This window comes from Vanessa atalanta, chromosome 20 (genome assembly GCF_905147765.1).
Source record: "Vanessa atalanta chromosome 20, ilVanAtal1.2, whole genome shotgun sequence".
NCBI classification, from domain to species: domain Eukaryota; kingdom Metazoa; phylum Arthropoda; class Insecta; order Lepidoptera; family Nymphalidae; genus Vanessa; species Vanessa atalanta.
Genome location: NC_061890.1, coordinates 6,915,151 through 6,941,268, shown reverse-complemented (window position 1 = coordinate 6,941,268; position 26,118 = coordinate 6,915,151). Strand labels below are relative to the sequence as shown.

At 30.2% G+C, this 26,118-nt stretch overlaps 3 protein-coding genes across 3 annotated transcripts; all 3 read right to left on the bottom strand.

The window, feature by feature from the left end:
- Positions 1-2,959: 2,959 nt before the first annotated feature.
- On the bottom strand, positions 2,960-5,098 carry LOC125071956 (fatty acid-binding protein 2-like). Its single transcript, XM_047682406.1, has 4 exons — positions 4,988-5,098; positions 3,817-3,980; positions 3,566-3,676; positions 2,960-3,069 (listed from the first exon to the last, which is right to left on the bottom strand). The coding sequence occupies exons 1-4, from the start codon at positions 5,055-5,057 to the stop codon at positions 3,013-3,015; spliced, it is 402 nt and encodes a 133-aa protein (XP_047538362.1). The 5' UTR covers positions 5,058-5,098; the 3' UTR covers positions 2,960-3,012.
- Positions 5,099-9,373: 4,275 nt separating this feature from the next.
- Positions 9,374-21,114, bottom strand: LOC125071888 (fatty acid-binding protein, muscle-like). Its single transcript, XM_047682307.1, has 4 exons — positions 20,886-21,114; positions 13,415-13,584; positions 10,682-10,792; positions 9,374-9,639 (listed from the first exon to the last, which is right to left on the bottom strand). Exons 1-4 carry the CDS (start codon positions 20,956-20,958, stop codon positions 9,580-9,582), a joined length of 414 nt encoding a protein of 137 aa, XP_047538263.1. The 5' UTR covers positions 20,959-21,114; the 3' UTR covers positions 9,374-9,579.
- Positions 21,115-25,218: 4,104 nt separating this feature from the next.
- Positions 25,219-26,031, bottom strand: LOC125071943 (ribonuclease P protein subunit p29). Its single transcript, XM_047682387.1, has one exon. It carries the CDS (start codon positions 25,868-25,870, stop codon positions 25,241-25,243), a length of 630 nt encoding a protein of 209 aa, XP_047538343.1. The 5' UTR covers positions 25,871-26,031; the 3' UTR covers positions 25,219-25,240.
- Between the last annotated feature and the right edge of the window lie 87 nt (positions 26,032-26,118).

Below are 26,118 nucleotides of genomic sequence, written 5' to 3'. Positions count from 1 at the left end.
CATCAACTGCCTATTAGGTACTTGAGAATTACGTAATTGTTTTCCATTAATTTATCTCCAAATTACCAATAAAAATAAGCAGATTAATCTCCCAAAATGGACATTGATAGACTATTTTGTGTTCAAACATAAATAAACGACAAAGTAATAAAAAAAACAGCTCTTTATTATATTGCTGTCTATTTTTAATTATTCGTTCATTCAATGAACAAAAATGTAACATAAGAGCAATTACTAATTACTTATAAGTTATGTTTTATTAAAAAATCTGATATGAACTTAGATTCGTTTTTGAACTACTAAAGTCTAGACCTAATAACGTATTATTACATATACATTACATATACTATGGAATGGCATGCTGTACAGACGTAAACTACTAATATACTTTTCTTTGTGAGTGATTTTTAATGTATTCTGTTTAAAGACTAAACGTATACACACTTATTATTTATAGTACTTAGTACTTTACATAATTTATAACATGTTATGTATCTCAATCATTTGCTGAATAAAATTGTGATAATTATTATTTTGTATTGTTTATTATCTGTATTCTTTACATACATACATACATACATACAAAATCGATTAAAAATATACATTTCTTTTACACCTTTGCCTCGCCGCATGGCGTTTTTTTTTTGCTTTTATGTAAGGACCCCTTCATACATAATCTATGTGATACATCGTCGAAAACGTTAATACTATTTGTAATTATTATCATTGTTAAGTCATTTATTTTGATATGGCTTAATATTGTGTAATAAATGACGCTAAAGTTGACCAAAGTAGACCGAGCATGATTTTCCATTTTTGAACAAAAAATATACGATATATATATATTTTTTACTGGACTTAATAACTAGCAATCAAGCACTAAAACATAAAGATAAATACAAATGTTAAACATTACTTTACTTGGTTTGTGCAAGTCCGTCTGGGTAGGTACCACCCACTCATCAGATATTCAACCGCCAAACAACACTTGTTGTGTTCGGGTTTGAAGGGTAAGTGAGCCAGTGTAACTAGTAACTAACCAGTGGCACAAGGAGCATAACATCTTAGTTCCCAAGTTTGGTGGCGCATTTGCGATGTAAGGAATGGTTAATATTTATTACAGCGCCATTATCTATGGGTGCCGTTGACCATTTACCATCACGTAGCCTATTTGGAAAATTTATAGAATAAAAAAAATACTCCAGCTAAATGTATTTATTTTTATTTTGTGCCCGTGCCTTTTTTACATTTTACGTTAATACATTTTGGCAATTGTTTATAAATAACAATATCCTGTCTATATACTACTAGCGACCCGCCCCGGTTTCGCGCTGGTGCAATGTTGACACTAAATATACTACGGGTACAGAATGTCTTACAATGTTCACAGTTTTTCAGTCGTTAGATACAAACCGCTAATTTTCGCCATCTCCGAAATCGAATAGGACGAGAGCAGTTAAAAGATCCATTCATAAGCAACCATTATTTATAAGAAGAGCATCAAAAAAAAACTTTAAAATGTATGTTATAAAAAAATTCAACAGGTCAAATTTGACGTTGAAATTTTGAGACCTCTTTAAGGAGGACACGAGGCCATGGACTGTGGTTCACATCGCCACACCTTACGCCACCTTTCTTTCTTAAGAACTATCTAGAAAAATTGTTTTAAAATTTAGAGACAATAAATTTTTTCTAAGCAGTAATTCGAGGTGTCATTAAAAATATATATTAAATAATATAAGACCAAAGAGTAAACACCTGAGGCACGCCAGAAAAGAAAATACACAGGAGTACAATTGATACCCATTACTAGGAATTATTATTTATCTTTAATAAACGTTTCCGTAAAATTGAAATAAGTGTAAAAGATAAGACTTACAGTTTGATTAGTTTTAAATATAATACGTTTGAAAACTCTCGTTAATCTGTTGAAGATACATATATATCAAGAATAGCTAGGAATAAAAATAAATAATATAAAAAATATAAGTAATAAAAAATTGCGATTATCTTTTCTAACTTCCTAAAATGCCTAATGAATCAAAAAATAAATAATCGAACTTTGCAAATTAATAGATTATATTTGTTAATGCACGCGGGTAATTTGACTTGGATGTACGAGCCTAAGTAATGGTCTACTTTCGTTAATTGTAGTTCCGTTCCTCCGTTAAATACTTATCTGAAATTATAAGATGAGTATGAGTTCCAAAAATATTCTGCTTACTCTTATTTTATACTGACAATATTTATGTTATGTGGTTTATTATACCTGAAGGAAGAATTACGTACTAAAGTTAATAAACTGAGTTTATCGTCCAGTTAGACGCCGGAGTCAAGCACCAATGAATCACTGTGCTTAATTTGTGTAACAGTGAAGTAGGACATCGCAAAACCTAAATGTTTCTAAGTCCAATGAAATATACTGCTACATGTGTATCAACCCGTATTGGAGCAGCGTGGTTATTGAGTAAGCTCAATGGAGACTTTTGCTCAGCAGTTACCACTGCTGTGTTTATTAACGTGCTTTTTCTGTAGTGTTTTTCTGTGAACAATTCACTTTTACAGGTCACAGTTAGTAAATTGGTAGTGTTACACAATAAACCGTTAGTAATGCATTTGATCTGTATCCAACTGTGCAGATTAACGTCCCATCAGATTAGCAAGGTAAATTTTTTATCCGACTTCAAAAAATATTTGTTACCTCAGTCATTTTTAAAACGATTTTTAAAGTTGGGAGGCTATAAATCCCATTTAATCAGTTAGTAATTTATACAATTTTTTTTTTTTATTATTAATCTTTGAGTTTGATAAAAGTCAAAACGAAAAACATTATTGCTATGATACTATGATATCTTATATGAATCTTGATCTGTGAATAAAATGCTACAAATAAATATGGATATAATAAAATACATTGGGCATGAGAAAACAAATAACTTGTCTTTTTTTTTTAATTTTTTTTAATAAATATTTAAAAAACTTAATTACAACTATAATTCGGCGAAACTACATTTATACGGCAGAGTAATATCTGCGGGCAACGTTATCCCAGCCAGTTACTGTGATGTCCTGAAAAAAAAAAAAATATAAATGTCAAAAAATATCCTATACCAAGATATTATAATAAACGTCATGATTTTCAGACTTAAATTAAATAGGCTTATTTTACTAGAAATTACTATCAATATTACTGCGCGCTTAAAGATTAATTTAAAATAAATAAATAAGCGAACTTAAAAAAAATATATCATGCTTCAATTTGTTTAAAATATTGCTTAAAATTAAATAGTCTTCAGCAACAAAAGTCGTTGCAAAAAGTTCAATTGAGTGGCTGGCTTTAAAACCGGTTTCAAAAAGCGTAATATATATATTTTTCCAATTAACGTCCTTATAAAATGTAATAGTTCATAAATAAATCAATAATTTATCTAAGAATTATATTATTATTATTGCATAATAAAAAGAGGGGTTATGGTTGGTGTGCTATAGGTTTCATAAATTTTGTACTATTAAAGCCGCAGGTTTAGTTAGTTTATATATAAAAAAAAATTTGCATACTACGCACCACGACAAGCTGGTCGCCACTGTATTCTCTTTTAAGGGTGATACTGCGACCGTCTTGGAATTTCTGTACTTGGGTCACAACATTACCAGAAACTGTGAACGTTGTCTTTGCCTGAAATAAGTTTACTTATGTGTTATATGTTGGGAATTTATAAAATTAAAAATAAATATTGTCTATGAATATTTGCCTCTAGATTATCTGTGAGTCAAATTGTACAGATAATTTATTGTTACATAGACTTGAATACGTACTACGATTTCAGGAGCGACATTTTCTTCAAATTCAACGCCTTCCTTGAACTTAATTTCCTTGGTTGCAGCGTCAATGGTAGTCAAGGTGTAGTTGTCTCCATCCTTTTCAAGTTTCTGTGATGGTTTGGACGTCAGCAAGAATTCCGCTTTGTCTGCTGGGACACCTGTAATCCATAACAACTATTGTTAGGTTTCTTCTGACAATTCCAAAATAGGTTATATTTTAGGCTTAACAGATGCCAGAGATGGCCATCTCTGTTCTTAATGTAAATGTATATATTGTCTGATACTAATAGTAAACGATTATAAAATGGATATCTTATGATAAAATATGTTTTATAGCACTTAAATTAAGTCAATATTAGAATGTATAAAATATAAATCTTATGTATCAAACAATTTGTTGGTTTATCATTTGGAAATTAATAGTGACCGTTTGACCGATTATCATTAAAAGTTGGTTCATTTAGAAGATTTTTATGCTATGTACTTGGTTGTAACTCACCACCAGATGGCGATTAGAACATCTACTAAATGAATTTTAAAATGATTAACTATTTATTATCTACATGATCGTTTAGTTTAATCAACTGTTTGTCATACAACAGTTTTAATTTTTTATATTTAGACACGCAAAAGATTAGATAAAACATCCCTATTAATATTTACAAGTGGGCTTGATTAATTCTTTTTTAATATCAATTCTTATCACAAAACATACAAATATATATATATTTTGTTAAGTAGGTACTTAGAATCTATTTTATTTTTTTAATTATAATGTAAAATTAAGTAAAAAAGTGACATATCACATCGACTTTCAGTTGCTAAGCATCAGCCGGCATTATTCAACGGCGATAAAATATTGTGTGGTTTATTATATATATTTACTTTTAATTTTTATTATATATATGTAATCAAAAGCTATTTCATAAGCAAAGGAATAATTATAAATATAAAAAAAAATTGCATAAAATATAAATTAAACCTCTACATAATAAAAAAATATAAAAGAAAGTTTACAAGAATTAAATTTATGATTTTTTTTTTAAATAATTTGTGAATTTTTACAAGTCACATTGAGCGTATTATTTTCCTTAAATGGAAAGAAACCTAAAATACAGATATAGAAACAGTCCTGTCCATATTGTAAAATCTCAAATTGACTTACCGACATAAGACAGGAATTCACGGAAGTTCTCATCTTTTTGGAATTTGTAAGTTTTACCAACGTACGCCATTTTGATTTGTTGCAGGTAACGTTAAATGCCGATATGGAATTAATAAAAAATGCTTGAGCGGCTCTTTTTATTAGCAACTGGGGTGATTCAGAAAGATAAGTACAGTTTTTCTTATCTTATTTCGTTGATAATATTTTTTCTATAAAATATTTCTTATAATTTTTATGGTCATCAATTTAATTATATTTTAGGTGCTTGCCAAGAATTGTGACAGTTTCAAACCCAGTTAAATATTTTACTTATTTGTAAATTGCTTAATAAAGGTAAAGAAAGATTTAACAAAGGTATAAAGAATTATAGTTTCACAATGAAATGAAATTTCGTAAATTTTTTTTTTTTTTGTTACACATAAAATAAAAACATTTGAAGTGCATGTAATTTGAAATACTTTGTTAATGTATAATAAATATATAGTAATTTGTTTCATGAATATTAATGTCTATATTTAATTCATAAGTCCATAGAATAATAATGTATACCTTAATCAATTAATAATTAAAAATGACTTAACGACTATTTTGATGTTTAGTCGTAATATATTATTCCTTACAATCGATCTCTCGATTAAATATTAGCAACTTGCATTTTTTTCTTGTCTTTTTGTAACCAACACGAGTCCATACATAATTATAGTGTTATATTCAAAATCCAATACTCTTGCACCCAAGGTCAGCGGTAGGTAATACTAAAATTAAGGTATCGTAATAAATATATATATTTATTAAGTATTTACGATTCATTTAAGCCTCGTCATTGTGATATTTATCTTTTTATCTAAGTGCACACAGGACAATGTCATTACAAATTATACTTTTAATAACGGTGACAGCCGATTAGTGGGTTTATATTTTATTCTTAATAATACGTTAACATTTAAGGTGTGTTTACATTTAACAAAAGAGGTGTTTATTGGTTCATCATTCTGTCCTGCAAAATGTGACCAACTTTTTTTTTTTTGTTATTGGTAGGCATATGGTTACCTGGTGTGACCATATGAGAAATAAGATAATGGGAGCTAAGATATTATGTTCCTTGTAGGTAGCTACGCTGGCTCACTCGCCCTTCAAACCGGAACACAACAAAATTAAGTTATTGCTGTTTGGCGGCAGAATGTCTGATGAGTGGGTGGTACCTACCGAGATGGGCTTGCACCCAGCCGTACCACCGATTTTACCAACGAAATTTCAACCAATTATGATTATTTTACCCACTCTTAAAAGGATGACAGACCTTAGATCTTCCAATGGTAGAAAATCGATCGATCAAGTGTCTCAGTTTTGAATTTAAGTCAAATGGTTACCTATTTCGTTATTTTAGTAATCTACATACAGTAACACATTATCTTCTGGACTATGTGACTAATGACTATTCATTAGTTGATTTATAAAAATCGTTTTATTTTAAGAGCTTTTTAAAGAACTTACACCTTCGAAACATAAAATTAATGCTATAAGTATTTGAAACGGGTCATATAATAAAAATAACCATGTTAATTTAAAGTTATTGGTTTAATTTATTTTGCAATATTAGCTAACAAACATTAAAATGGAATTTGACCCCCGATTTCGATAAGATTAGATTGGTAACAACTCTGGTAAAGATAATTTTCTGCATTATGGCATTTATATAAACTTTTTATTACCTTAAATAAACAGAGCCTAAAACTAGTGATCAGACAGAAAAATTCTGGTCTATATTGAAAAAAGTTTCAATGGTGGAAAAAAATCGCTTCTTTTATTTAAGCAAAAGCATACTGTAATTAAGCTGCACACTGCATGATAACCTAGTAAGAAAACTCGAATGAAATAAATATCCAATATACAAGTAATGGTAAGACCAGAATAGTTTTGATAGGAGTTTGCGTAAACGGGATTCCAGAATCCAGACTATTGTAAGATATCTCGCGATAAAATGGCCGCCAATTCAAACATATTTGGCGGGAATTTGTCAAGTTACATTGTTCGACTCTCATTGTACCTGTCATTGGTTCACTTCATAATAAAACGGTATCATTATTAGTTACATAATTAAAAAAAAAAATTATCACCAACTTTACAAATTTAAATGGTCCTTTTTTATGTTATAGCAACGAAAATAATTGATTATTTAAAAGTAAAACTGACTTAAATATTTGTTATTCGATCGAATAAAGAGATATTCGCCCTACTGTTTATTAAAAAACAAAAAATCTAAATTATAATTTTTTTATTAAATTGTTCAAACGAACATTTCTTTGCTTTCTTTGCAGAACATTTTTCTTATCAGTTAATTTCAATTGTAAAGAGTTTATGTGGATATTGGTGTAATAGCGATAAAGATTATAACTACGTTGACCGATATTGTTTAAGGTGAAGGAGTGTCACACTCACCTAACCACTCCTTGTTTTTCATAAGCAAGGAGTTTATCAAATGTCTTATAATTTGTTTAATCGAGTGCTGTGACCTATATTTAACAATAAATTCAATTTTTATTGAACGATTGAATTGCAAATAAAAAATAAACTAAATTGTGCTAATTTAAAACTTTATTTTATGTAACAACAATAAAAAAATATTCAAGATAATTAAGTTTAAAATTAAAAAGCGAAGTTTAAAATTGTTTCGCAGTGAACGACTTTTTTTATTGCACATCATTTGGAAATGATATCTTGTAAAGTATTCATTCGAATGATATAATGTAACAGACAATTTATATTAAATGCCCAAACTAACTAACATATTTATCGGAATAATTAATAATATTAAATCGGAGAGAATGGGTTCTTAAATAACCTATAGCTTTTACAAATTTGTATTAAATAACAATAGTATAATAAGTTTACCTTAGAAGATAGACACGTGCCGTTGCAGATTTTTATGTAGGCTTTTTTAACACCTACTAGGTACATTATTTTTATGTATCTCGTAAGGTATAGCCAGCGTTAGCCAAGTATGCGTACGAAAATATTTGACTTCCATCCATTGAAGTTGATGGTTGACCATCAAATTTTATTCAATTAAAAAAAAAAATTATAAACAAACTTTTCTCGATCTTTCAATTAGTGAAAAACCGTATCAAAATCTAGAGGGTGATTTAAAAGTAAACTGAAGATCACTTTATTTATAAATATTATATTTATAGATAAATTGACACCACCAATTACAACTACCCTTTACAATGTGAAGGGTAGTTGTAAAGTGTAATGTAAAGTTTACATCTTCAATTGTGCCGGTAACTACGGGATAAAATGTTTTGTCCCTTGCGCCCGTAGTTATACTAGCTCACTACTCACTATTTGACTATTCAAATCATGATGTCGTTTTCCAATTCTACCAACACAACAATCCAGTTGCGGTTCGGTCGTAGTTGGATATAAATTAAAGCATCGACCCTCGATAGTTAGCTGGGTTTAATTTTTGGACGAATACTAAAAGTTGGATCGGGATAGAAGCGGGAACGTATCATAACCATTAAATATTAGTAAAACTGTGCTAAATTAATAATTTTATAACATATTCTTTATATATTAAAATAGCGTAAGTCGATTTTTGTCCCAGTCACTGATTATGGGACGATAACTGTACATAAAAAAAACGGTTTTCAACTTCGGGCTTCAACTAAAGATGCGCAGAAAAGTAATGCGGATTCTTGATTGAAATTTACTAAATTGTTACGATTTAACAAAAAAATAATTCTCCAGAGCGGAAAAAAATTACTGGCCAATTAGAGAGCGGTACTACAGCTGTAAAAGAAAATAAATAAAAAACGTAAACAAAATTAAATTGCTATCGACAAACTCCAATTCTAACTGAACTGATACTATTTGACATTAAATTTTTTAATTAAAAAAATGTTTAATGATTTGGCGCCAAATGTAGATTGTGATGTGTCTTGCAGTTTACAATGGAATGAAATCAAAACAAAACCTGTCATAGAATTCTAAATTCCAAAAAAAAAAAATATTTTGAATAAACGCGAAATTTCGTAACTAGTATAGAGTGACGGGTGTAGAATCTATAAAAAAATGTATTCATCCTCTACAAGGGTTAATTGTACAAAAAATAAAATTCACATTGTTATAAATAAAAAACATTTGGAAATTTATTAAATCTTTATAAAATTAACGTACATAATTTAATTGTCTTTTGTATCTTTATATTTATCACAGTAATTAATTACAACAATAGTATCAGATCATTTTTTTTTAATTAATCTAAAAAAAATGGCCGTCAGATAGAGAGACAGACTCCCGCCAGATATAACCTCGAAGTTGGTTAAAAGTGGATGATTAAAAGAAAACCAACTGATATGGGGTCAAATAAATAAAAGCATAAAGTTTCATTAAAAAAATAAATATAATTTTCTTATTATTATTATATATGAAAATAAAGTATTTATATTTTACGTGCTACACACACGAGTGAGTGCAGAGCTACGGCAATAAGTTAATAAATAATCATGCCGTTTGCCGTCACGATATACGAACCGCTCTTACTCCAAAGGTGTACCAATCGATGTTTCACAGTTCACACCGAAATAAACTTATTTAACTAATTCATATATTCGAACACACGTTCCGTTCCATCCTTCTGCTGTTGTTGTCTGTGAAATAATAATAATTATTACGTTGATTATTTATTTGAATCATTGTTCACTTGATATAATCTTAATTATTCTTTATATATACATATTATGTTTCCTCATTAAAATTCAGTAAATAATTAAATTGACGTCATTACCAATTAAATGCATAATATGTGTGTAATCTTTAAAAATAATATTAAAAGTGACAAAGAAGTTAACGGAACAGTACATAGAGTAAAGCCATCTTGGAAGTGGCATAAAACTGCACTACATCATAGTTTTTTTTTTAAATATAACATTTGAGCATTTTTTTGAAGGATGTACGAAATTGCTTTTGATTATTTTATATCTGTGATAATTTATTAAATAGCCGTACTTCAAGTATTAAATTATTTTTACCGTAATTACTTCTCGAGGTTTATCTAAGTAGTTAACATTTCTTAGAAAATGATTTTGAAGTTGAAGTGCTTTTAGTAAATTTTATGTTAGAATGTGGATTTTAATGAGTTAATTGTTGTTAATTCCACGTAACTTATCTGAGTGCGGTTTTCATGTGAGATGTATGAAAAGCAAAATAAAATTATTCTTTAATAAAAATAATAACTTGAATAATGAATATTTCGATTTTGAGTAAGGTTATAAAAACGCTTATAAGTCGTTTACAGTATTGAATTAAATGTAAAGCTACCTTGAAATAGCTTCTACCTTACTTACTTCTAGTGAAGTAGATTTTATCAAAAGGAACCGGTAAAAATAATTACTACCGGTAGTTACTCATCATTTATATAATTACACAATAAAATTTATATAATTATATGGATGATTTTGATTTTAGGTGATGAATTATCAAAAAAAGCCTTTATAGTACCCTTCTCATCAACCTAAACACAAATTTCTATACTTTAAACTTTTAAAAAAGACGAACTTCTATTAGTTAGCTAATTTGTTAGATGCTGCAGTTTTAAAATAAACATTAACATCTGTAACTTCTTTTCAAAAGCCTAAATATAGGTTTCCATATTCCATAACATCAGAAATAACGAATTTCCATATATCTTACCACAGTGAGTTGGTTGTCAGTGAACTTTCTGATGTGTGTGGATTTTCTACCGTTTTGTTCTGTTTGTACTTGAACAAGACTGTCGCCTTCTACGTGCATCACCGACTTAACCTGTAAATAAAAAATAAAAAAATATTAGCAAACATGTAGGTATTCAATTACGTATGTATGTGTGACTTCGAATGATTATTTTAAACGAATAAATTAAATTAATTCTACATTCTACGGAGAAAAAATGGCACGAAATTCAGTAGTTACTCTATTTTTTTATAAGTCATTTTAGAAACAATATAAAATTAAATGTCAAGCTAAAGCTATCACAGATAAAATAAAATTGATATATCATACATGAAAATCAACTAACACTCGCTCCACAATTTATATAATTCACATCATCTTGTTTATTAAGTGTATTAAGTATTTGATGATTTGTAATAATTAATTGCTAAATGTATCTAAACGATTTTATCATTGAATAGGTACACCAGAAAAGACGCATGACATTGCGTTTTTGTACAATTTAAGTCTCTGATTGTATCTAATCTAGATTATTTTGGATATACATTATATGATTGTAATTACTCTGTGACGGAACGAAAACTTACGATTCAAATGTTCTTGTAAGACTAATTGAATTTTTTACATTACATTACATTAACAGCCTGTAAAATTCCCACTGCTGAGCTAAGGCCTCCTCTCCCTTGGAGGAGAAGGTTTTGGAGCATATTTCACCACGCTGCTCCAATGCGACACGTGGCAGAATTTAGTTTAAATTAGACACATGTAGGTTACCTCACGATGTTTTCCTTCACCGCCGAGCACGAGGTGAATTATAAACACAAATTAAGCACATGAAAATTCAGTGGTGCTGGCATGGGTTTGAACCGCTGGGCCATCTCAGTTCAAGACTAATTGAAAAATATATCTATATTTGTATATTTTTCAAGTAGTTATTTCAATTTCGTGCAGGTCGCCTATCCACAATTGTAGATCGTTAAAAAATAATCATTTTTAGCCAACAATACACATATATCCGCAAAATTCGTATAATCGAGATATTTTATTGTTAAATCCATGAAATTCAATGACATGACAGTTCAACGGGCAGCCATTTTTGACGTTTAAAGAATGCTTAGTGTTAGTTTTCACCAACTAAATAGAAAATATAGATGCTCGATAATCACAACGTTTATAAAAAATATATGAAAGTACATGATAAACTGTATTTGTTTAGTTTTCATTTATTTTACCCGAGCGAAGCCACGTTTTCATCTAGTGTTTTTATAATTTGCTTTATATGCACATAATATAGGTACTTACTGCACTTTAACCCGTAGAAGTATTCTATAAGAATAAACTCGAAACTTACTACAGAACACGTGCATGAATTGTCAAAATGTGATATACGCCATCGACTAAGACTATACTCTAATAATTATAAAATTTATAGAAAACACATATCAAAATGGCGTATAACCGTACGTCGGTTGTCATCATTTCACTGATGAAATACTAAGTCAATTCTTATAAAACCGAATTGCTGAAATAAATCACAGGTAATTGATTCATTATTACACGATTAAACGAACAAGCTGTTTCCTCAATTCCATCTGCTTAATTTCTTACAAAAATCAAATCTATTACAGTTATCTTTCAACTACTTGGTATGTTAAATCTATGGACTATGGTGTTGTGCATTAGGTACATAAACATAGACGTTATTATGGGAAATACAAATAAATAGTATAAGTTTTTTAACTTCAACCTTATAAGTATATACCAGCAAGGGTAATTATTTTTGTACCATCTGTACAGACTAGTATTAAAATAAACAAGCTTCCGGATGCAAACCGAATTCTGTCTATCTGCCTTTCCCCCAAAAAAGATTAAAAAGAGGCCTTTTAGGGTGGCTCACCGATAGACTAAGACTTTACTAGCATCGGCGAGACGCCCACCAAGGTGCGGTACCCGAGTTTCCATGACCCGTGGATTAAATCGAGTCTGCACCTTATATATCATTTTTTTATTATATATAAAAATATGCTACCTAAAATATACCTACTCTATATGTTTATTAAGTAAAAAAATCATAGCCGTATTAATTACCCACTATTTATTATTTTCATAAATGATTATATAATAAGGAAATATAATATTGGTTATTTTGAAATCACACACATTAATCATTATGATACCTTATAATTAACGACTGACCCAAACCGGCGTCGCACGAGTAGAATTATTTAACAAAAAACAGAAATTAGTATGTATATTAATTTTATTACAGGTATTTATTTAACTGAACTTCATTAAATAAAACTTGGTATTGAGATAGTTTGAGTAACATATTCTTTACATTGGCTCTTTTTTTTAATTAATTCCTCGAGGGTATAAAATGTGTACTAAAGATTTGTGGGCTATAAAATTGTATAAATTTCGCGCATGTAAATATGCGGCTTCAGTTAGTACTGAAGCCGCATATTTACAGATTATTTAATTTACATAATTATTTAATTTACATAATTATTTAAAGATTTTCTTAATATAATTAAGAAAATCTTTAAATAATTATGTTTTACAATTAAGCATAATCATCATCAAATCAGTGTAATCACAGGCACATAAGGCAAGGGACATAACATCTTACTTGGACGGTGGTGACCACTTACCATCAGGTGGCCCATATGCTCGTCCGCCAACCAATGCTATAAAAAAAGCATATATTTTTCTTACCTTGACACCATCAGGTCTATCTTCAATAAACTCTTCGCCAAGTTGAAACGTCGTAACTACTTTTCGTATAGCGGTAATCATAGTTAGGGAATAAGAGCCGTCTTCATTCTTCGTCAACACGCAGACAGGGTACAGAGAAGTCACAAGCTTACGAGATAATAAGCCCACCTCTAGAAATAAAAACAAAAAAATCAATGATATTATTAACATCCAATAAATACAAACATGATCAACAAGGTTTCGGAATATAGATTCCATCGAGAACCAACAAAAAACTATACCGTGTTTCAAACATAAAAAAACACATTGTATATACAATAAATCAACATAATCTGCTTGTGTAACAAATATCTTTTAAAATAAAATACTGATACCATTTTGATATTATTACCATGTTCCGTTAAGAGATCTTGCTTGACCCCCATGGGTTGAATCATAATATTTAATAGACTATATATTATATAAGCTTCTTCAAGAAATGACCTATCAAATGCAATCACTTTTTTTAATCTCTAAATAAAAAAAAACAACAAATAATGTATATTTTATTCTTAAACGTAATAATTTCATCTGCTTATACAAAAAATTCTGTCTACAATTTTCATATTTTATGATTTAAATCAAAGAAAACATTCAAAACGTATTCTTATGTTAGTAAACAATCGTAACAAAAAAAAACAACTCCATTCATTACACCTACACGCCTATTCACGTGTAGATTTATCAGTCTACGCGCCATTTCTACTGACAAAATTGTCACTTTATCGCAATCGAATCGAAACGGTATCGTTGCCCTTCATCTGTTTTCCTATTCTACTAAAAGTGTTATGTGTTGTTGTCCAGTTGGGATTACCATTGGAAGAGGCTATAGACATTCTGTATCACCTCGATAAAGCATTCGCCTTCCGAATTTATAATTTGAAATGCATGTACATTAAACATTACACCAATACTTATTTTTATGATAAACAAAGGACGGCGATGTATTAAGCCACTCTAAAAGACCAGATTAAAACATCAACTACCCGTCATTGACCTACAATCAAACTTGTAGAGTTTAGTAAGATTAGACGATCGAAAACGTATTCACGTATGAACGTAAGAAATATATATATATTTTGTTAAAGTATTGTTTGTTAATATACAAACTACTTAATAAAAGAATAGAAATAAAATAATAAATAGAGATAATAATATCTTACGATACGTAAATAGTCAGTTTGCCAAGTACCTACTGGCATTATATGAAAGAGTTTATCAATTAATTATAAATTGATCGATAACAGATCCTAGATTAAACAAATTTTAATCTTTACTCGTTTACGAATTATCGTTATCAGAATCTTCAACAGAACTCTTTGACAAGTCATATTTAAATAGTGTGGGCTCAGCATAAGCGTTCAAATAACAGAATATATCTTTAAATATTGTCATGAGTGTACATTCCGTTATAATTATACAAAAATATACTACAGTGAATGTTTGTATAATAATAATATATATGTGAGTACCCGAACGCGGTTATTTTTCCTCATTCTTAAGTTTGCATGAAGATCGTCTTCTCAATACGACCGCGTACATCTTTCTTGACGTTATTGTACCTATCTATAAGTTGGATTGATTTACAGTAGAGGTCTTTTGTTTTCTATTGGCGGGATTAAGGAAATTCTTATATTCTTAAATCATTTCAAACATATTAGAAAACTGTAAACTGTACATGTTTCACCTTCCTACTGTTAAATTTTTACTTTTTTTAGGATATATGTTGGTAGATGGGCTACTTGCAGTGGTGTAGGTATCGTAGGGAAAAGTGGTGCAGGACCCTGGACCTCAGAAGACCTTTAACCTAAGCTTTCAAAAGAGCGGGTCAGCCACCTCACCAGCTACTGAAGCTAGAAAACCTCGACCCTGTTCACAAGATTTTTTTTTTCCTATCTATAATTTTGAAGGGCAATATAAGTTAAAGAGGGGATGGATAGAGGGGGTGAGGGACCGATTCTTTTTCTTTCTATGCACCTGGGCCTTTATCCACCCAGCTACGCCACTGGCACTTAATGGTCAACAACGCTCACAGACATTGGCGCTGTACGAAATATTAACGATTCCTTACATCGCCAATGCGCAACCGAACTTAGGAACCAAGATATCATATCCCTTATGCCTGTAGTTGCACGGGCATACTCACCCTTCAACCCAGAACACAACAATTTTAAGTATTGCTGGTTGGGGGTAGATTATCTAATGACTGGGCGATACTACCCAGACGGGTGGACGATGTTAAGAGGTTTAAAGAGGTCAAAAATTGAAACTGAAACTTGCTCATCAAAAACTGACAGGTGTTAATTAAGTTTTAAGGGTTTGAACTGCATTTTATTATTTCTCTCAATTATAAGCTATCATCATCACCCCTAACCTCATAACATACTATTCTATATAATAAATTCTAAGAATAATTTCAAGGCAGTCGATGCAAATGTCGATACTTTAGGAAGCTTGTTAGCCTCGAAAGCGTTATAAATAAAACGCGTCACTAAATAACTGTTTCTTTTTTTGTTAAATTATATAGAAGATAAAAATAACATGCAACCTTAATTTATGATTTCTACCCATGTATGACATTCTTTTGATTATTACTCGTTAGAAACACCCAATAACCTTTTATTTTCCTTTTTTTTTTACTCACTGGAAAAACGCATCAAGCGATTCCCCCATATAAAGTGGGTATGTAGGACTCGCCGGTGCATATGCCGCCTAGTGACCTTATTTTGTCCTGACAGGACTGAAGTTGAACTCAATTTGTACGCAGGACCTTGGGACCAGCAGCTTTTAAGCTAGCTATGATATATGTATAGACAAACGAGGAACTTCTGACCTTACGTCTATGACGACAGTCCGGAAACGCAAATCTATGTTTTGAATATACATATTATGTATATTTATTATATTTTTTCACGGTTCTTGCGAAACAGCCAGCCCGTCTAGAGTGTTAATAATAAAACCTTTTTAACATACTTTTCTTAATTAAATACTATCGACTAAACGTCCGAGACACATAACGCATTTATGTGGTTGGCTTAAATTTTATTAAATATAGATATTTCGACGGTATGTGGTAACTCATAAAAATATAAATACAAAATGAGTTTTTACCTACTCTTTCATAACTATTATTTCTAAAATCCTCATTTACATTTTTAAACAACTCCGAAACGTATTTAATAAAATTACGAATTCTAATAAAATAAATTAAAATATATAAAATTTAGATGTCTCTTGTGCCTGTAGTTACACTGGCTCACTCAACAGCACACAACAATACTACTGTTGTTTGGCGGTAGAATATATTTTTATGTTAATAAGAAGAACCTCGCCTCGAAAATAAAAAAAAAATATACAAACGAAACTGTATGGTTCTATTTATTTTACTTTATACTTTATTCTTTCAAAACTATCTTTACTGTTTTGGTAAAAGGGCGTAAGGTTTGAAGTTAACTATAGCGGAATGCAGTTGCATGTCAACATGACAACAAACGCTTCAAATCATCTTTAGCCCTTGTATTCTGGTGGGATAACTAATATTCACTCTGATTTTTATGATGTTGAGTGTCATTTTAGACAGAGTATTACTTTCCATTCGTTACCGCGTATATAAAGTCCTTGTGTATAACGTTATACATAGATATGTATACGGAAACAATCTACGATTACACATACATACATATTTGTGTAACGGTGAACTGGAGCGAGTTTTTTTGATTAATATGATTAAGTATACGTTACAATTTTTTTTTACTACATACGAATAAGGTTGACAGGCCGTTAAATAAGAAATCCGAATTGGAGTGGTCGTTTTACCATTACGGTTTTACAACCATTTTTTTTTGTTGCAAATTAGAAGCCAGACTGTCTGATGACTACCTGATGTTAATACCTTACCTTAGAATATATAATGAGTGGGTAGTATCTACTACCTAACAGTGGTGGTACCATCTAGATAAATATGTAATATTCGATATTGACGCGCTCGTTCTATAGGTTCATAATACTTGATATAAATATTGACAAATAGCGTAAAAAAAACGACAAAACCCGCATATGTAAATATTTAGTCGGACACGACCTTAAAAAGCCAAATATGGCAACCCTGCCAAAATAAGAGAATTAATCAAGGTCAGTTTAGACCGAGCGAACATATGTTTCACAGTTAGATTTATCGTCACTCACACACACACACTCACCAAATTTATAATTATGCAAATAAATTAAATTCGACAACTCTTTCGTTTGTGAATTGAAATTCTCTACGAGCACTCGTGTTCCCCCCCTCTTATATAATCTGGGTTACTTCAAACGAGGCGTGAAGAGGCATCTTGAGGGCGGGCATGGCGAGGGCGACTTGTGCAGTTCATTCTACCTGACTATACAGGCCGTCTTTGCGTTTGGATTCATTACCACTTTTCATCGGGAATAAAAGAGTCATATACCCGGTTTTATATAAAAAAGTGAATTACAATTGAAACAATGATCATGATAGCAAATGCCACTTAACAGTAATCTGAATTACCTATAAACATAAATCAAAATATACCTACTTTATTCAATTAGGCTTTTAAAAGCACTTTTGAATTGTCATTATACAAACAATAAGTGAAGCTACCACCGGTTCGGTATTTAGATTCTACCGAGAAGAACCGGCAAGAAACTCAGTAGTTACACTTATATATATTTAACTAACATAACTTTGTATTATCACTTTATCGCAATCGAATCGAAACGTTCAGCAGCGTTCCTATTCTACAAGCACAACGATCCTGTTGTAGTCCGCTGAAGTTAGATCGCAATATAATTGGGATCGTATAGTATAATATAGTAGAGTTAACGCTTATTGGTGACCTCCGTGGTCGAGTAGTGTGTACACCGGTTTTCATGGGTACGCCACTCCGAGGGCCCGTGTCGGATTTCCGGCCGAGTCGATGTAGAAAATGTTCATAAGTTTTTCTATGTTGTCTTGGGTCTGGGTGTTTGTGGTACTGTCGTTACTTCTGATTTTCCATAACACAAGTGCTTTAGCTACTTACATTGGGATCAGAGTAATGTATGTGATGTTGTCCAATATATATTTATTATATTTATTTACATTAAGCTGATTTCTAAGTTACGATGAAGATTTTTTTTTTTTAATAACAGTCAACATATATATATGAAACTGTTTCATAGGCAGACAGGCTTGTTCCTATGAAGAGATATATGTAGGTAATACGAGAGGTAGAAGTATGTTGGTTTTACTTATAGCTTAAACTTATTTTACTTCAATAATTATTAAATCAGATGTATATAATATATCATCGTAATTCATCATCTTTAAGAAAGTTTTAGTAGCATTATTAGCATACCTGTGTTACTTTGTTAATTCAAAATGTCAATAAGATCAAAGTACTGAGGTGACTGTCTGTAATGTCTGCGAGTTTGAGGACATTCCTCCGTTTGAAGACGCCATATTAAAGGAAAAAAAAATTATGCAAATCATGATGATATTATGATATATTTTTTTATAGTAATTAATAAAAAGTATTTATAATAATTTTCACTAATCTCGAGTCACTTACGACGTTTATCGAGGAATGAACTTACTTCCTGAATCATGAGGAACATTCTTAAATAAATGCAAAAACGTAACTGAATCCAAACTAGTTAACAATAGACACAGCAGTTATTATCTAATGCAAAAACATGTACACCTCCCACGTCAATAGTGTAATATAAAGATGGGGAAACTTCGATACTCAGATATTTAATAATAAATATAAATGTTTTAAGTGGATAAGATACTTTTGAACATTATTCATTGGATAAATTTTAAATTAAATAAATAATGTATTTTTTTTTTAATTTTGACAAAGATCCAAAATAAAAAGCTTTGCAATTTCATATAAACTGATAAACAAAAATATTTTTCTTAAAATATTGTACGTGGTATAATAATAGTATAAGCTATAACCTCAGAACGCACTTCATCTTTTTTTATAAGTTTTATTAATATTAGTTTAGCAGTTTTTTTCGTTTAGTTTAGTAGCAGGAAAACCTCATTTATTGGTCCCAAGTAGATTCAAACGAAAATCAATTAGACTTAAATAAATACCTACTTAAATTACACACAAACAAGATCATATCCAGTAAAGTAATTCTGTAAGAAGAATCTCGAAACTCATCGCAGAACACGAGCGTGAAATGACATAAAATACGACATTGAATATTATCATTATAAAATTTATAGGAAATACGTATCAAAATGGCGTATCACCGTAAGTCGAATGTCAACATTTCACAAGTGATATACAAAGTGAATTCTTACAGAATCGCACTGCTGTTTTACTTGACACTCCTGACTAGTACACTTGCGCAATTGCGCACGTAAGTCAATTAAATATACCGTTGCGTGTTGGATTCCACTAGCGTTCAACGCTAATGACTTTTTTCTGACGGTGATAAACATCGCCTTGTGATTATTTATTATGTCTACAAATTCGTTTCGTATAAACTCAGTTTCCATGTTTATTGCGACCTTTATGACCTTACTTTGTACAAAGCATTAGATACGATAATATATTTACATAATACATACAAAATGAACTTCATAGGTAGGTAAATTGATTTTATTATTTCAATATTTATTTTAAATAATGACAGTGGAATTACTCGTACTTATTTGTCCGTGCTGACTTCGTATCGATAAGAGAAGAATCAAATTCTTTTAGCAATAAAATACTGGAACCCAATTGCAGCGCACACATAAAACGACATCAAAATCAGTTTAGGAGAAATTTCTCCTAAAAGAGTGCAATACACGCGTACGGACAAAATATTGTATACATTACTACCTTACTTAATCTCCAGTTTCATATATCTTTATGCGTTATTGTTATTATTATTTTTTAATATTTTGTATACTTTTTTTTGTAAGGACAAACAAACATTAAACAATAAATTAAAAGGTATAATATTTTTCTCATAACCATTTGAAACATGGCTTTAAAAAGAAACTGTTTTAAGAATATCATATGTTATATTTAAAATTATTTTCGTTACTTAGGAAAAATTAAGTATCTAATATTATACAACACTAACCCTTCTAGAAGGAACACATTTATCATACTATGTATTTATACGGTATTGTTGGTAATAAATAATTAAAATATAAAAGTAAGTAATATTCATGGAGATGTACCTATTTAGCCGTGATGCGTACATTTGTTTAATTAACGTAATTAAATGAATAAAAAAAAACACGTAATATAGTAATTACTTGATGGTAATTAGAACCTTTAATATCAAATACAAAATAGAAAAACAAATTATATTTCTAAAACAAGATTTACAAATAATAAATTAAATGTATATACATTGATTAAATATGTAAAAAAAAAAACAAAATGTTGTTGCGTTAAAAATTAAATTAAAAAAAAAAACTCACCAATAAATTTGAGATATTCCTCGAAATTATCCGAACTCTTTAATTTGTATTTTATACCAATATATTTATCCATTTTATTCACAATATATATACGTCAGAAGATCGGAGTAATCGCGGTCAATAACCGTACAAAACTTAAAATACGTCTTTATTTTGTTGAGTTTATTATAAAAGTGAGAATATTTGTAACGCGAAATAGACACCAGCCGTTAGAAAAACACGTGTTACTCTGACAGCGATATGTTTTTATTAAATTCTTTGTATTGAATATGGAATGCTAATTGAAATATAATCAAGTTTAAAGTATCGTTTACATGGATGTAATGTATATTATTAGGTACGGGCTATAATGTTCTTTTTTATATTAAACTTATTGTAAATATATAGAATGTACATACTTGAAAATAAAGCGATGGTTTTGTTATGAAAAAAAAATAGACGAGGATATTATGTGTTAAGTGTTTAATGTATGTACTGTTGATGTGCCATTCAAATAAAATAAATAAATAAATAAAATTATTATCTTAGAAAAAATTACACTCATATTTATTAATTTTTAAACAGATTTAACTTTTTATTCTTGTCTTATTATATATATTATACCATTATTATTTTTAGCTTGTCATTTTAATGTTCAATAAAAGTTTAATGTCGGTTTTAGTTCCAATATTCAGATTAATACATAGTTATAACATAAGGATCAATTTAAATAAGTATATTTTAATTTAATTTCGGTCGTATTTCAAAAGTTAGCGCATAAAGCGGACTGTATGCTTAGAAAGGTTATTTTTATAAGGTCAAAATCTAAAATAAAAACGAATTAACGTACTAAATGATGATTTATTTCAACCACCACGTCCATTCTCAAGGTAGACCAGCTATCTGCGCAGGAAGATTATATTCGCTCACTCTCGTAGTCCAATAAGATTTCCAATCCAACTTGGTCGGAAAGAGTTCAAGGTTTTATATGACAATGAAAATCAAATTAAATCAAATCTATTTTATTCCAGTAAATTTTTCAATGAATCATTTTTGAATCGTCCATTTTTTAACTCTACCATCATTTCGGAAAGAAACCTCTAGCGAGAAGAAACAGCAAGAAACTCGCATGGTTGCTCTTTTCAAATAAACAGATTTAGATAGAGATTTAGACATAGCCAATTTTATTACTTTTTACCAAATGTTATAATCCTAAAAGTGCATTCCGACTCTGAAGAATATAAACTCCTCCAACTCCAGACTCCGAGATGCTGTTACAAATTTCTCGCACGGAATGAATTCAATGTTTTATGGTAATCGGAGGGTATAAATCTTCCAAAATACGTGGTTTCCAACAATAACATCGAAATACTAATAATTAAAAAGTTATTAATTTGTCGTTATTATACATATATGTTATATTGTATTGAGTATTGAGTAAAAAATATAATATTAGTATGATAAATCATTAATATTGAACAAGTACTTTTTATGATATAGGTAGGCGGACGAGCAAATGGGCGACCTGATGGTATGTAGTCACCACCATAAGATATATACTTAGGTGCTGTAAGAAATATTAAACATTCCTTATATCGCCAATGTGCCACTGACCTTGAGAACAGGCTAACTCACCCTTCAAACCGGAACACAGCAATACTGGGTACGTTTGGTCGAATATCTTATGAGTACCTACCACGAAGTAAATTAAAAAATATATAGAAATCGTAGATATTTAAAAGTAGATTAAATTTTTTTGAGTGTATTTAATACCAATTTTATGCAGCAAATTATGAGAAGCAGAGTAATGTATGTGATGTTGTCCAATTATTATTACTATTTCTTATTAAGATTTTTTTTTATAAAATACGTATTCGTACATAACTTCGAAAGGTCTACAAAACAAAATGACAATTTAAAAATACATATATCATTATATATAGATAACATTTCTCATGATGTAGACACGACATGCGTTTAAAGTATAAATAAGCGTCTAGTCCATGACAGCAAAAGTACATTTCGTATGTATATAAAAAAAAATATGTAAACTTATGTAGATTAATAAAAATGTTGAATGCCATGTACCTTACATGGCATTCAATTGAGTGAAATGTATGTAATTTTGTAATGTTATTGTATGCTTATTTGAATCACTTAAATTTCTAGTTATACTATAACATATTTAAACAAGTGTTCTATAATATTTGATGGCTCATCTGTACGAAGCATCAAGCGTGCCTTGTTATTGGCACTCTAGAGGAGCATCGGTAGCAAAGTAGCCATTGATTTTACTTAATTAAGATGAAACCAGAATCATCGTCGCACCATGCTAGCGGCACTTCACTAACTAATACTTATTGAATTACTTATAATGTTTTAGAAAAGACTTGTATGATTGTTTTATTAATTGTCTTGATAGATACCGTTTTTTGGTGTAGTTGTTTTTTTTTGTGGAAATGGAAAACGCATTACGCGTTTCCCCCACGTGTAGTAGGGTGTGGGACTCCCCAGGACCTCTAGTACACCGAAATACCCACTAAAAAACCAGCGGTACCCACTCCATCTCTTTTGTTTTTTTTTTGGCTACGTGATCGCTTTGTATGCTACCGTGACGCCCAAGCCATAAAGAGTTTCCCGAGATCATGAGGTTGGATCAAGTAGAAAAGAAAGTAAAGCTGTAGGTCATGCCACGAATCCTTTTTTTTTAATTTATATTTGGTTTGGCTAGATGTTTCTACTATATCCAGACGCCGTTAATTATGTATAAGTATTCATGACTTAGAGTCGAGATGGCCCAGTGGTTAGAACGCGTGCATCTTAACCGATGATTTCGGGTTCAAACCCAGGCAGGCACCACTGAAATTTCATGTGCTTAATTTGTGTTTATAATTCATCTAATGCTCGGCGGTGAAGGAAAACATCGTGAGGAAACCTGCATGTGTCTAATTTCAACGAAATTCTGCCACATATGTATTCCGCCAACCCGCATTGGAGCAGGGTGGTGGAATATGCTCCAAACCTTCTCCTCAAAGAAGAGGAGGCCTTTATCCCAGCAGTGGGACATTTACGGGCTGCTAATGCTAATGCTAATTAATGACTTCTTAAACTGAATTAAACAAATTCTGTATCAAATTTATTTTTGCGCTACGTAAATTCGATCACGTCAGCGAATACCGTAACCAACTGAAGTGGCTTACAATTAGACATCGCCGCAACTTGCATATACTCTCCCTTCTCTATTCTATCCTCTATAATCCTTACTCTCCTAATTACCCAAAAACTCGGTTCTCTTTTTTAGGCACTAACACTGATTGTCATCTTGATCTGCGGTCAAGAAGTGACAATCGCTTAAAGATGCCAACAGCTCGTACTCGCTTTTACAGTGAATCTTTTACTGTTAAAGCTGTGAAGCTATGGAATATGCTTCCCCCGGAAATTCGTCGCTCTGATTCTATTTATATATTTAAACGTCATGTGAAAACTCACTATCTTTCCTTACAATAAGTAATGTATTTACGTTTATTGAATATGTATTATATATAAAAATGTTATATGTGTGTATGTATATATATTTATATGTATCTATGTATGTACGTATATACATATATATTTATATGTAACGTATGTAGGTTATATATATTTTACATTAGTATGTATATTATTAGTCATTATTCTCTTTTATCTTGAATATTATTTTATTTTTATTTTTTGCACTTTCCTGTTTCTGCTTTTGCAAATCCTTTCACCAAAGGTTGTCTTTTAGAGATTGCTTTTGCAATAAGACCGCCTTTGCACGATCTTATTTTCTTGTCTTTGTTGTAATTGTTCTCTTTATTTGTATGTCCTTTCATTGTGTGTGCAATAAGGTATTAAATAAATAAATAAACCTTATTTGTGAGTTTAATGTTAGATCAAAATTTTTCATTTCAATTTAATCCTCATACTTAAACGTAACTTTTTTTAATCTTAATTTTCTGACAGAGTTGTTTATTGACAGTCCATTAAATTCAAAGTCAAATTATTTTTCATTATTTTCATGAGGACCTCATTAGCAATTACTCTCATCAAATCCTAATTACATTTTGGAAAAATAATTTGAATATGGCTATTCTGTTTGATGATAAAAAATGTTTTATATTATTTATATATTGTATACATTTTTTAAACACATAGCAAAGCTTGGAGAATGTCAAATGGTCAAATGGAAGGGTCCCTGCACTGCCTGTATTTATTTGCAGTCGGTAAAACTTGATGAGTAAAATAACTAAAAATGAAGTCAATAATACCATGCCATTTTTATTTATAAATTAATTAAATGAAACAATTTAAAGTATTTATTTTTATATTTACAGTTATTATTAATAACAATTAAATCATAAATCTGGATGCAAATAGCTTTTAATTTTTTTATTAGAGCGTTCAGCTGGTCTTGCACACAAGAGTTTGCCAAAAACACATACTATTATGTCTTTTATAAATAAATTAAAAACACTACACTTCTTAGGTATAGTAGTCACTATATTATCTTCAGATACAATTTTAAAAGTATTTTTAGTGTCCATTACACAAATTCCTTTTTTACCAACATAACTAGGACATTTAGAGCGTACTACTTCCATCATAGCACCATGAAAATCTGCTCTATAAAAACTTTGGGTAAACTGAACCCAGTTATTACTTTTTGAGTCCGGAATCTGTTCTTTTAGTTCAAGTAATTGACTTATATAATCAGACCAAACTTTATTTAGAGCTAACATATCATTATACTGGATGCTGTTCCTCGGTATAGTATAAAAACCGAGAGCTTTCTTTTCATTCCGTGTCAAAATCTTAGACTTCTTTGTCTTCTGTTTTCCTTTTTTATCTTTACTCTTTCTTTTAGCAAGTAAGAAATCTTTCTTCAACTCTGTTTCTATACTATAACCCTCATACTTAGGCGCGTGAGTTTTCAGGAAATTGACTATTGACTGCGACGCCTCGTCTTTTATTTCTAAATTAGACATAATTAGTTATCACATGTAACTTAATAATAATGAGAAAATCATTTAACACTTTTAAATATATATTGTTTATAAATTTAACAAATTATAGAAATCCCGCATTCACGTAAATCAAAACAACAAGAAAACGTCATTGTCAGTTGTCAATTGTCATGTTATGTTATAGAATTCATTCGCTCGCCCACAGATATTAAGAGAAAATAATAAATTATATGTCACTCTATTCACCCCACTATTCCCGACCTACTGAT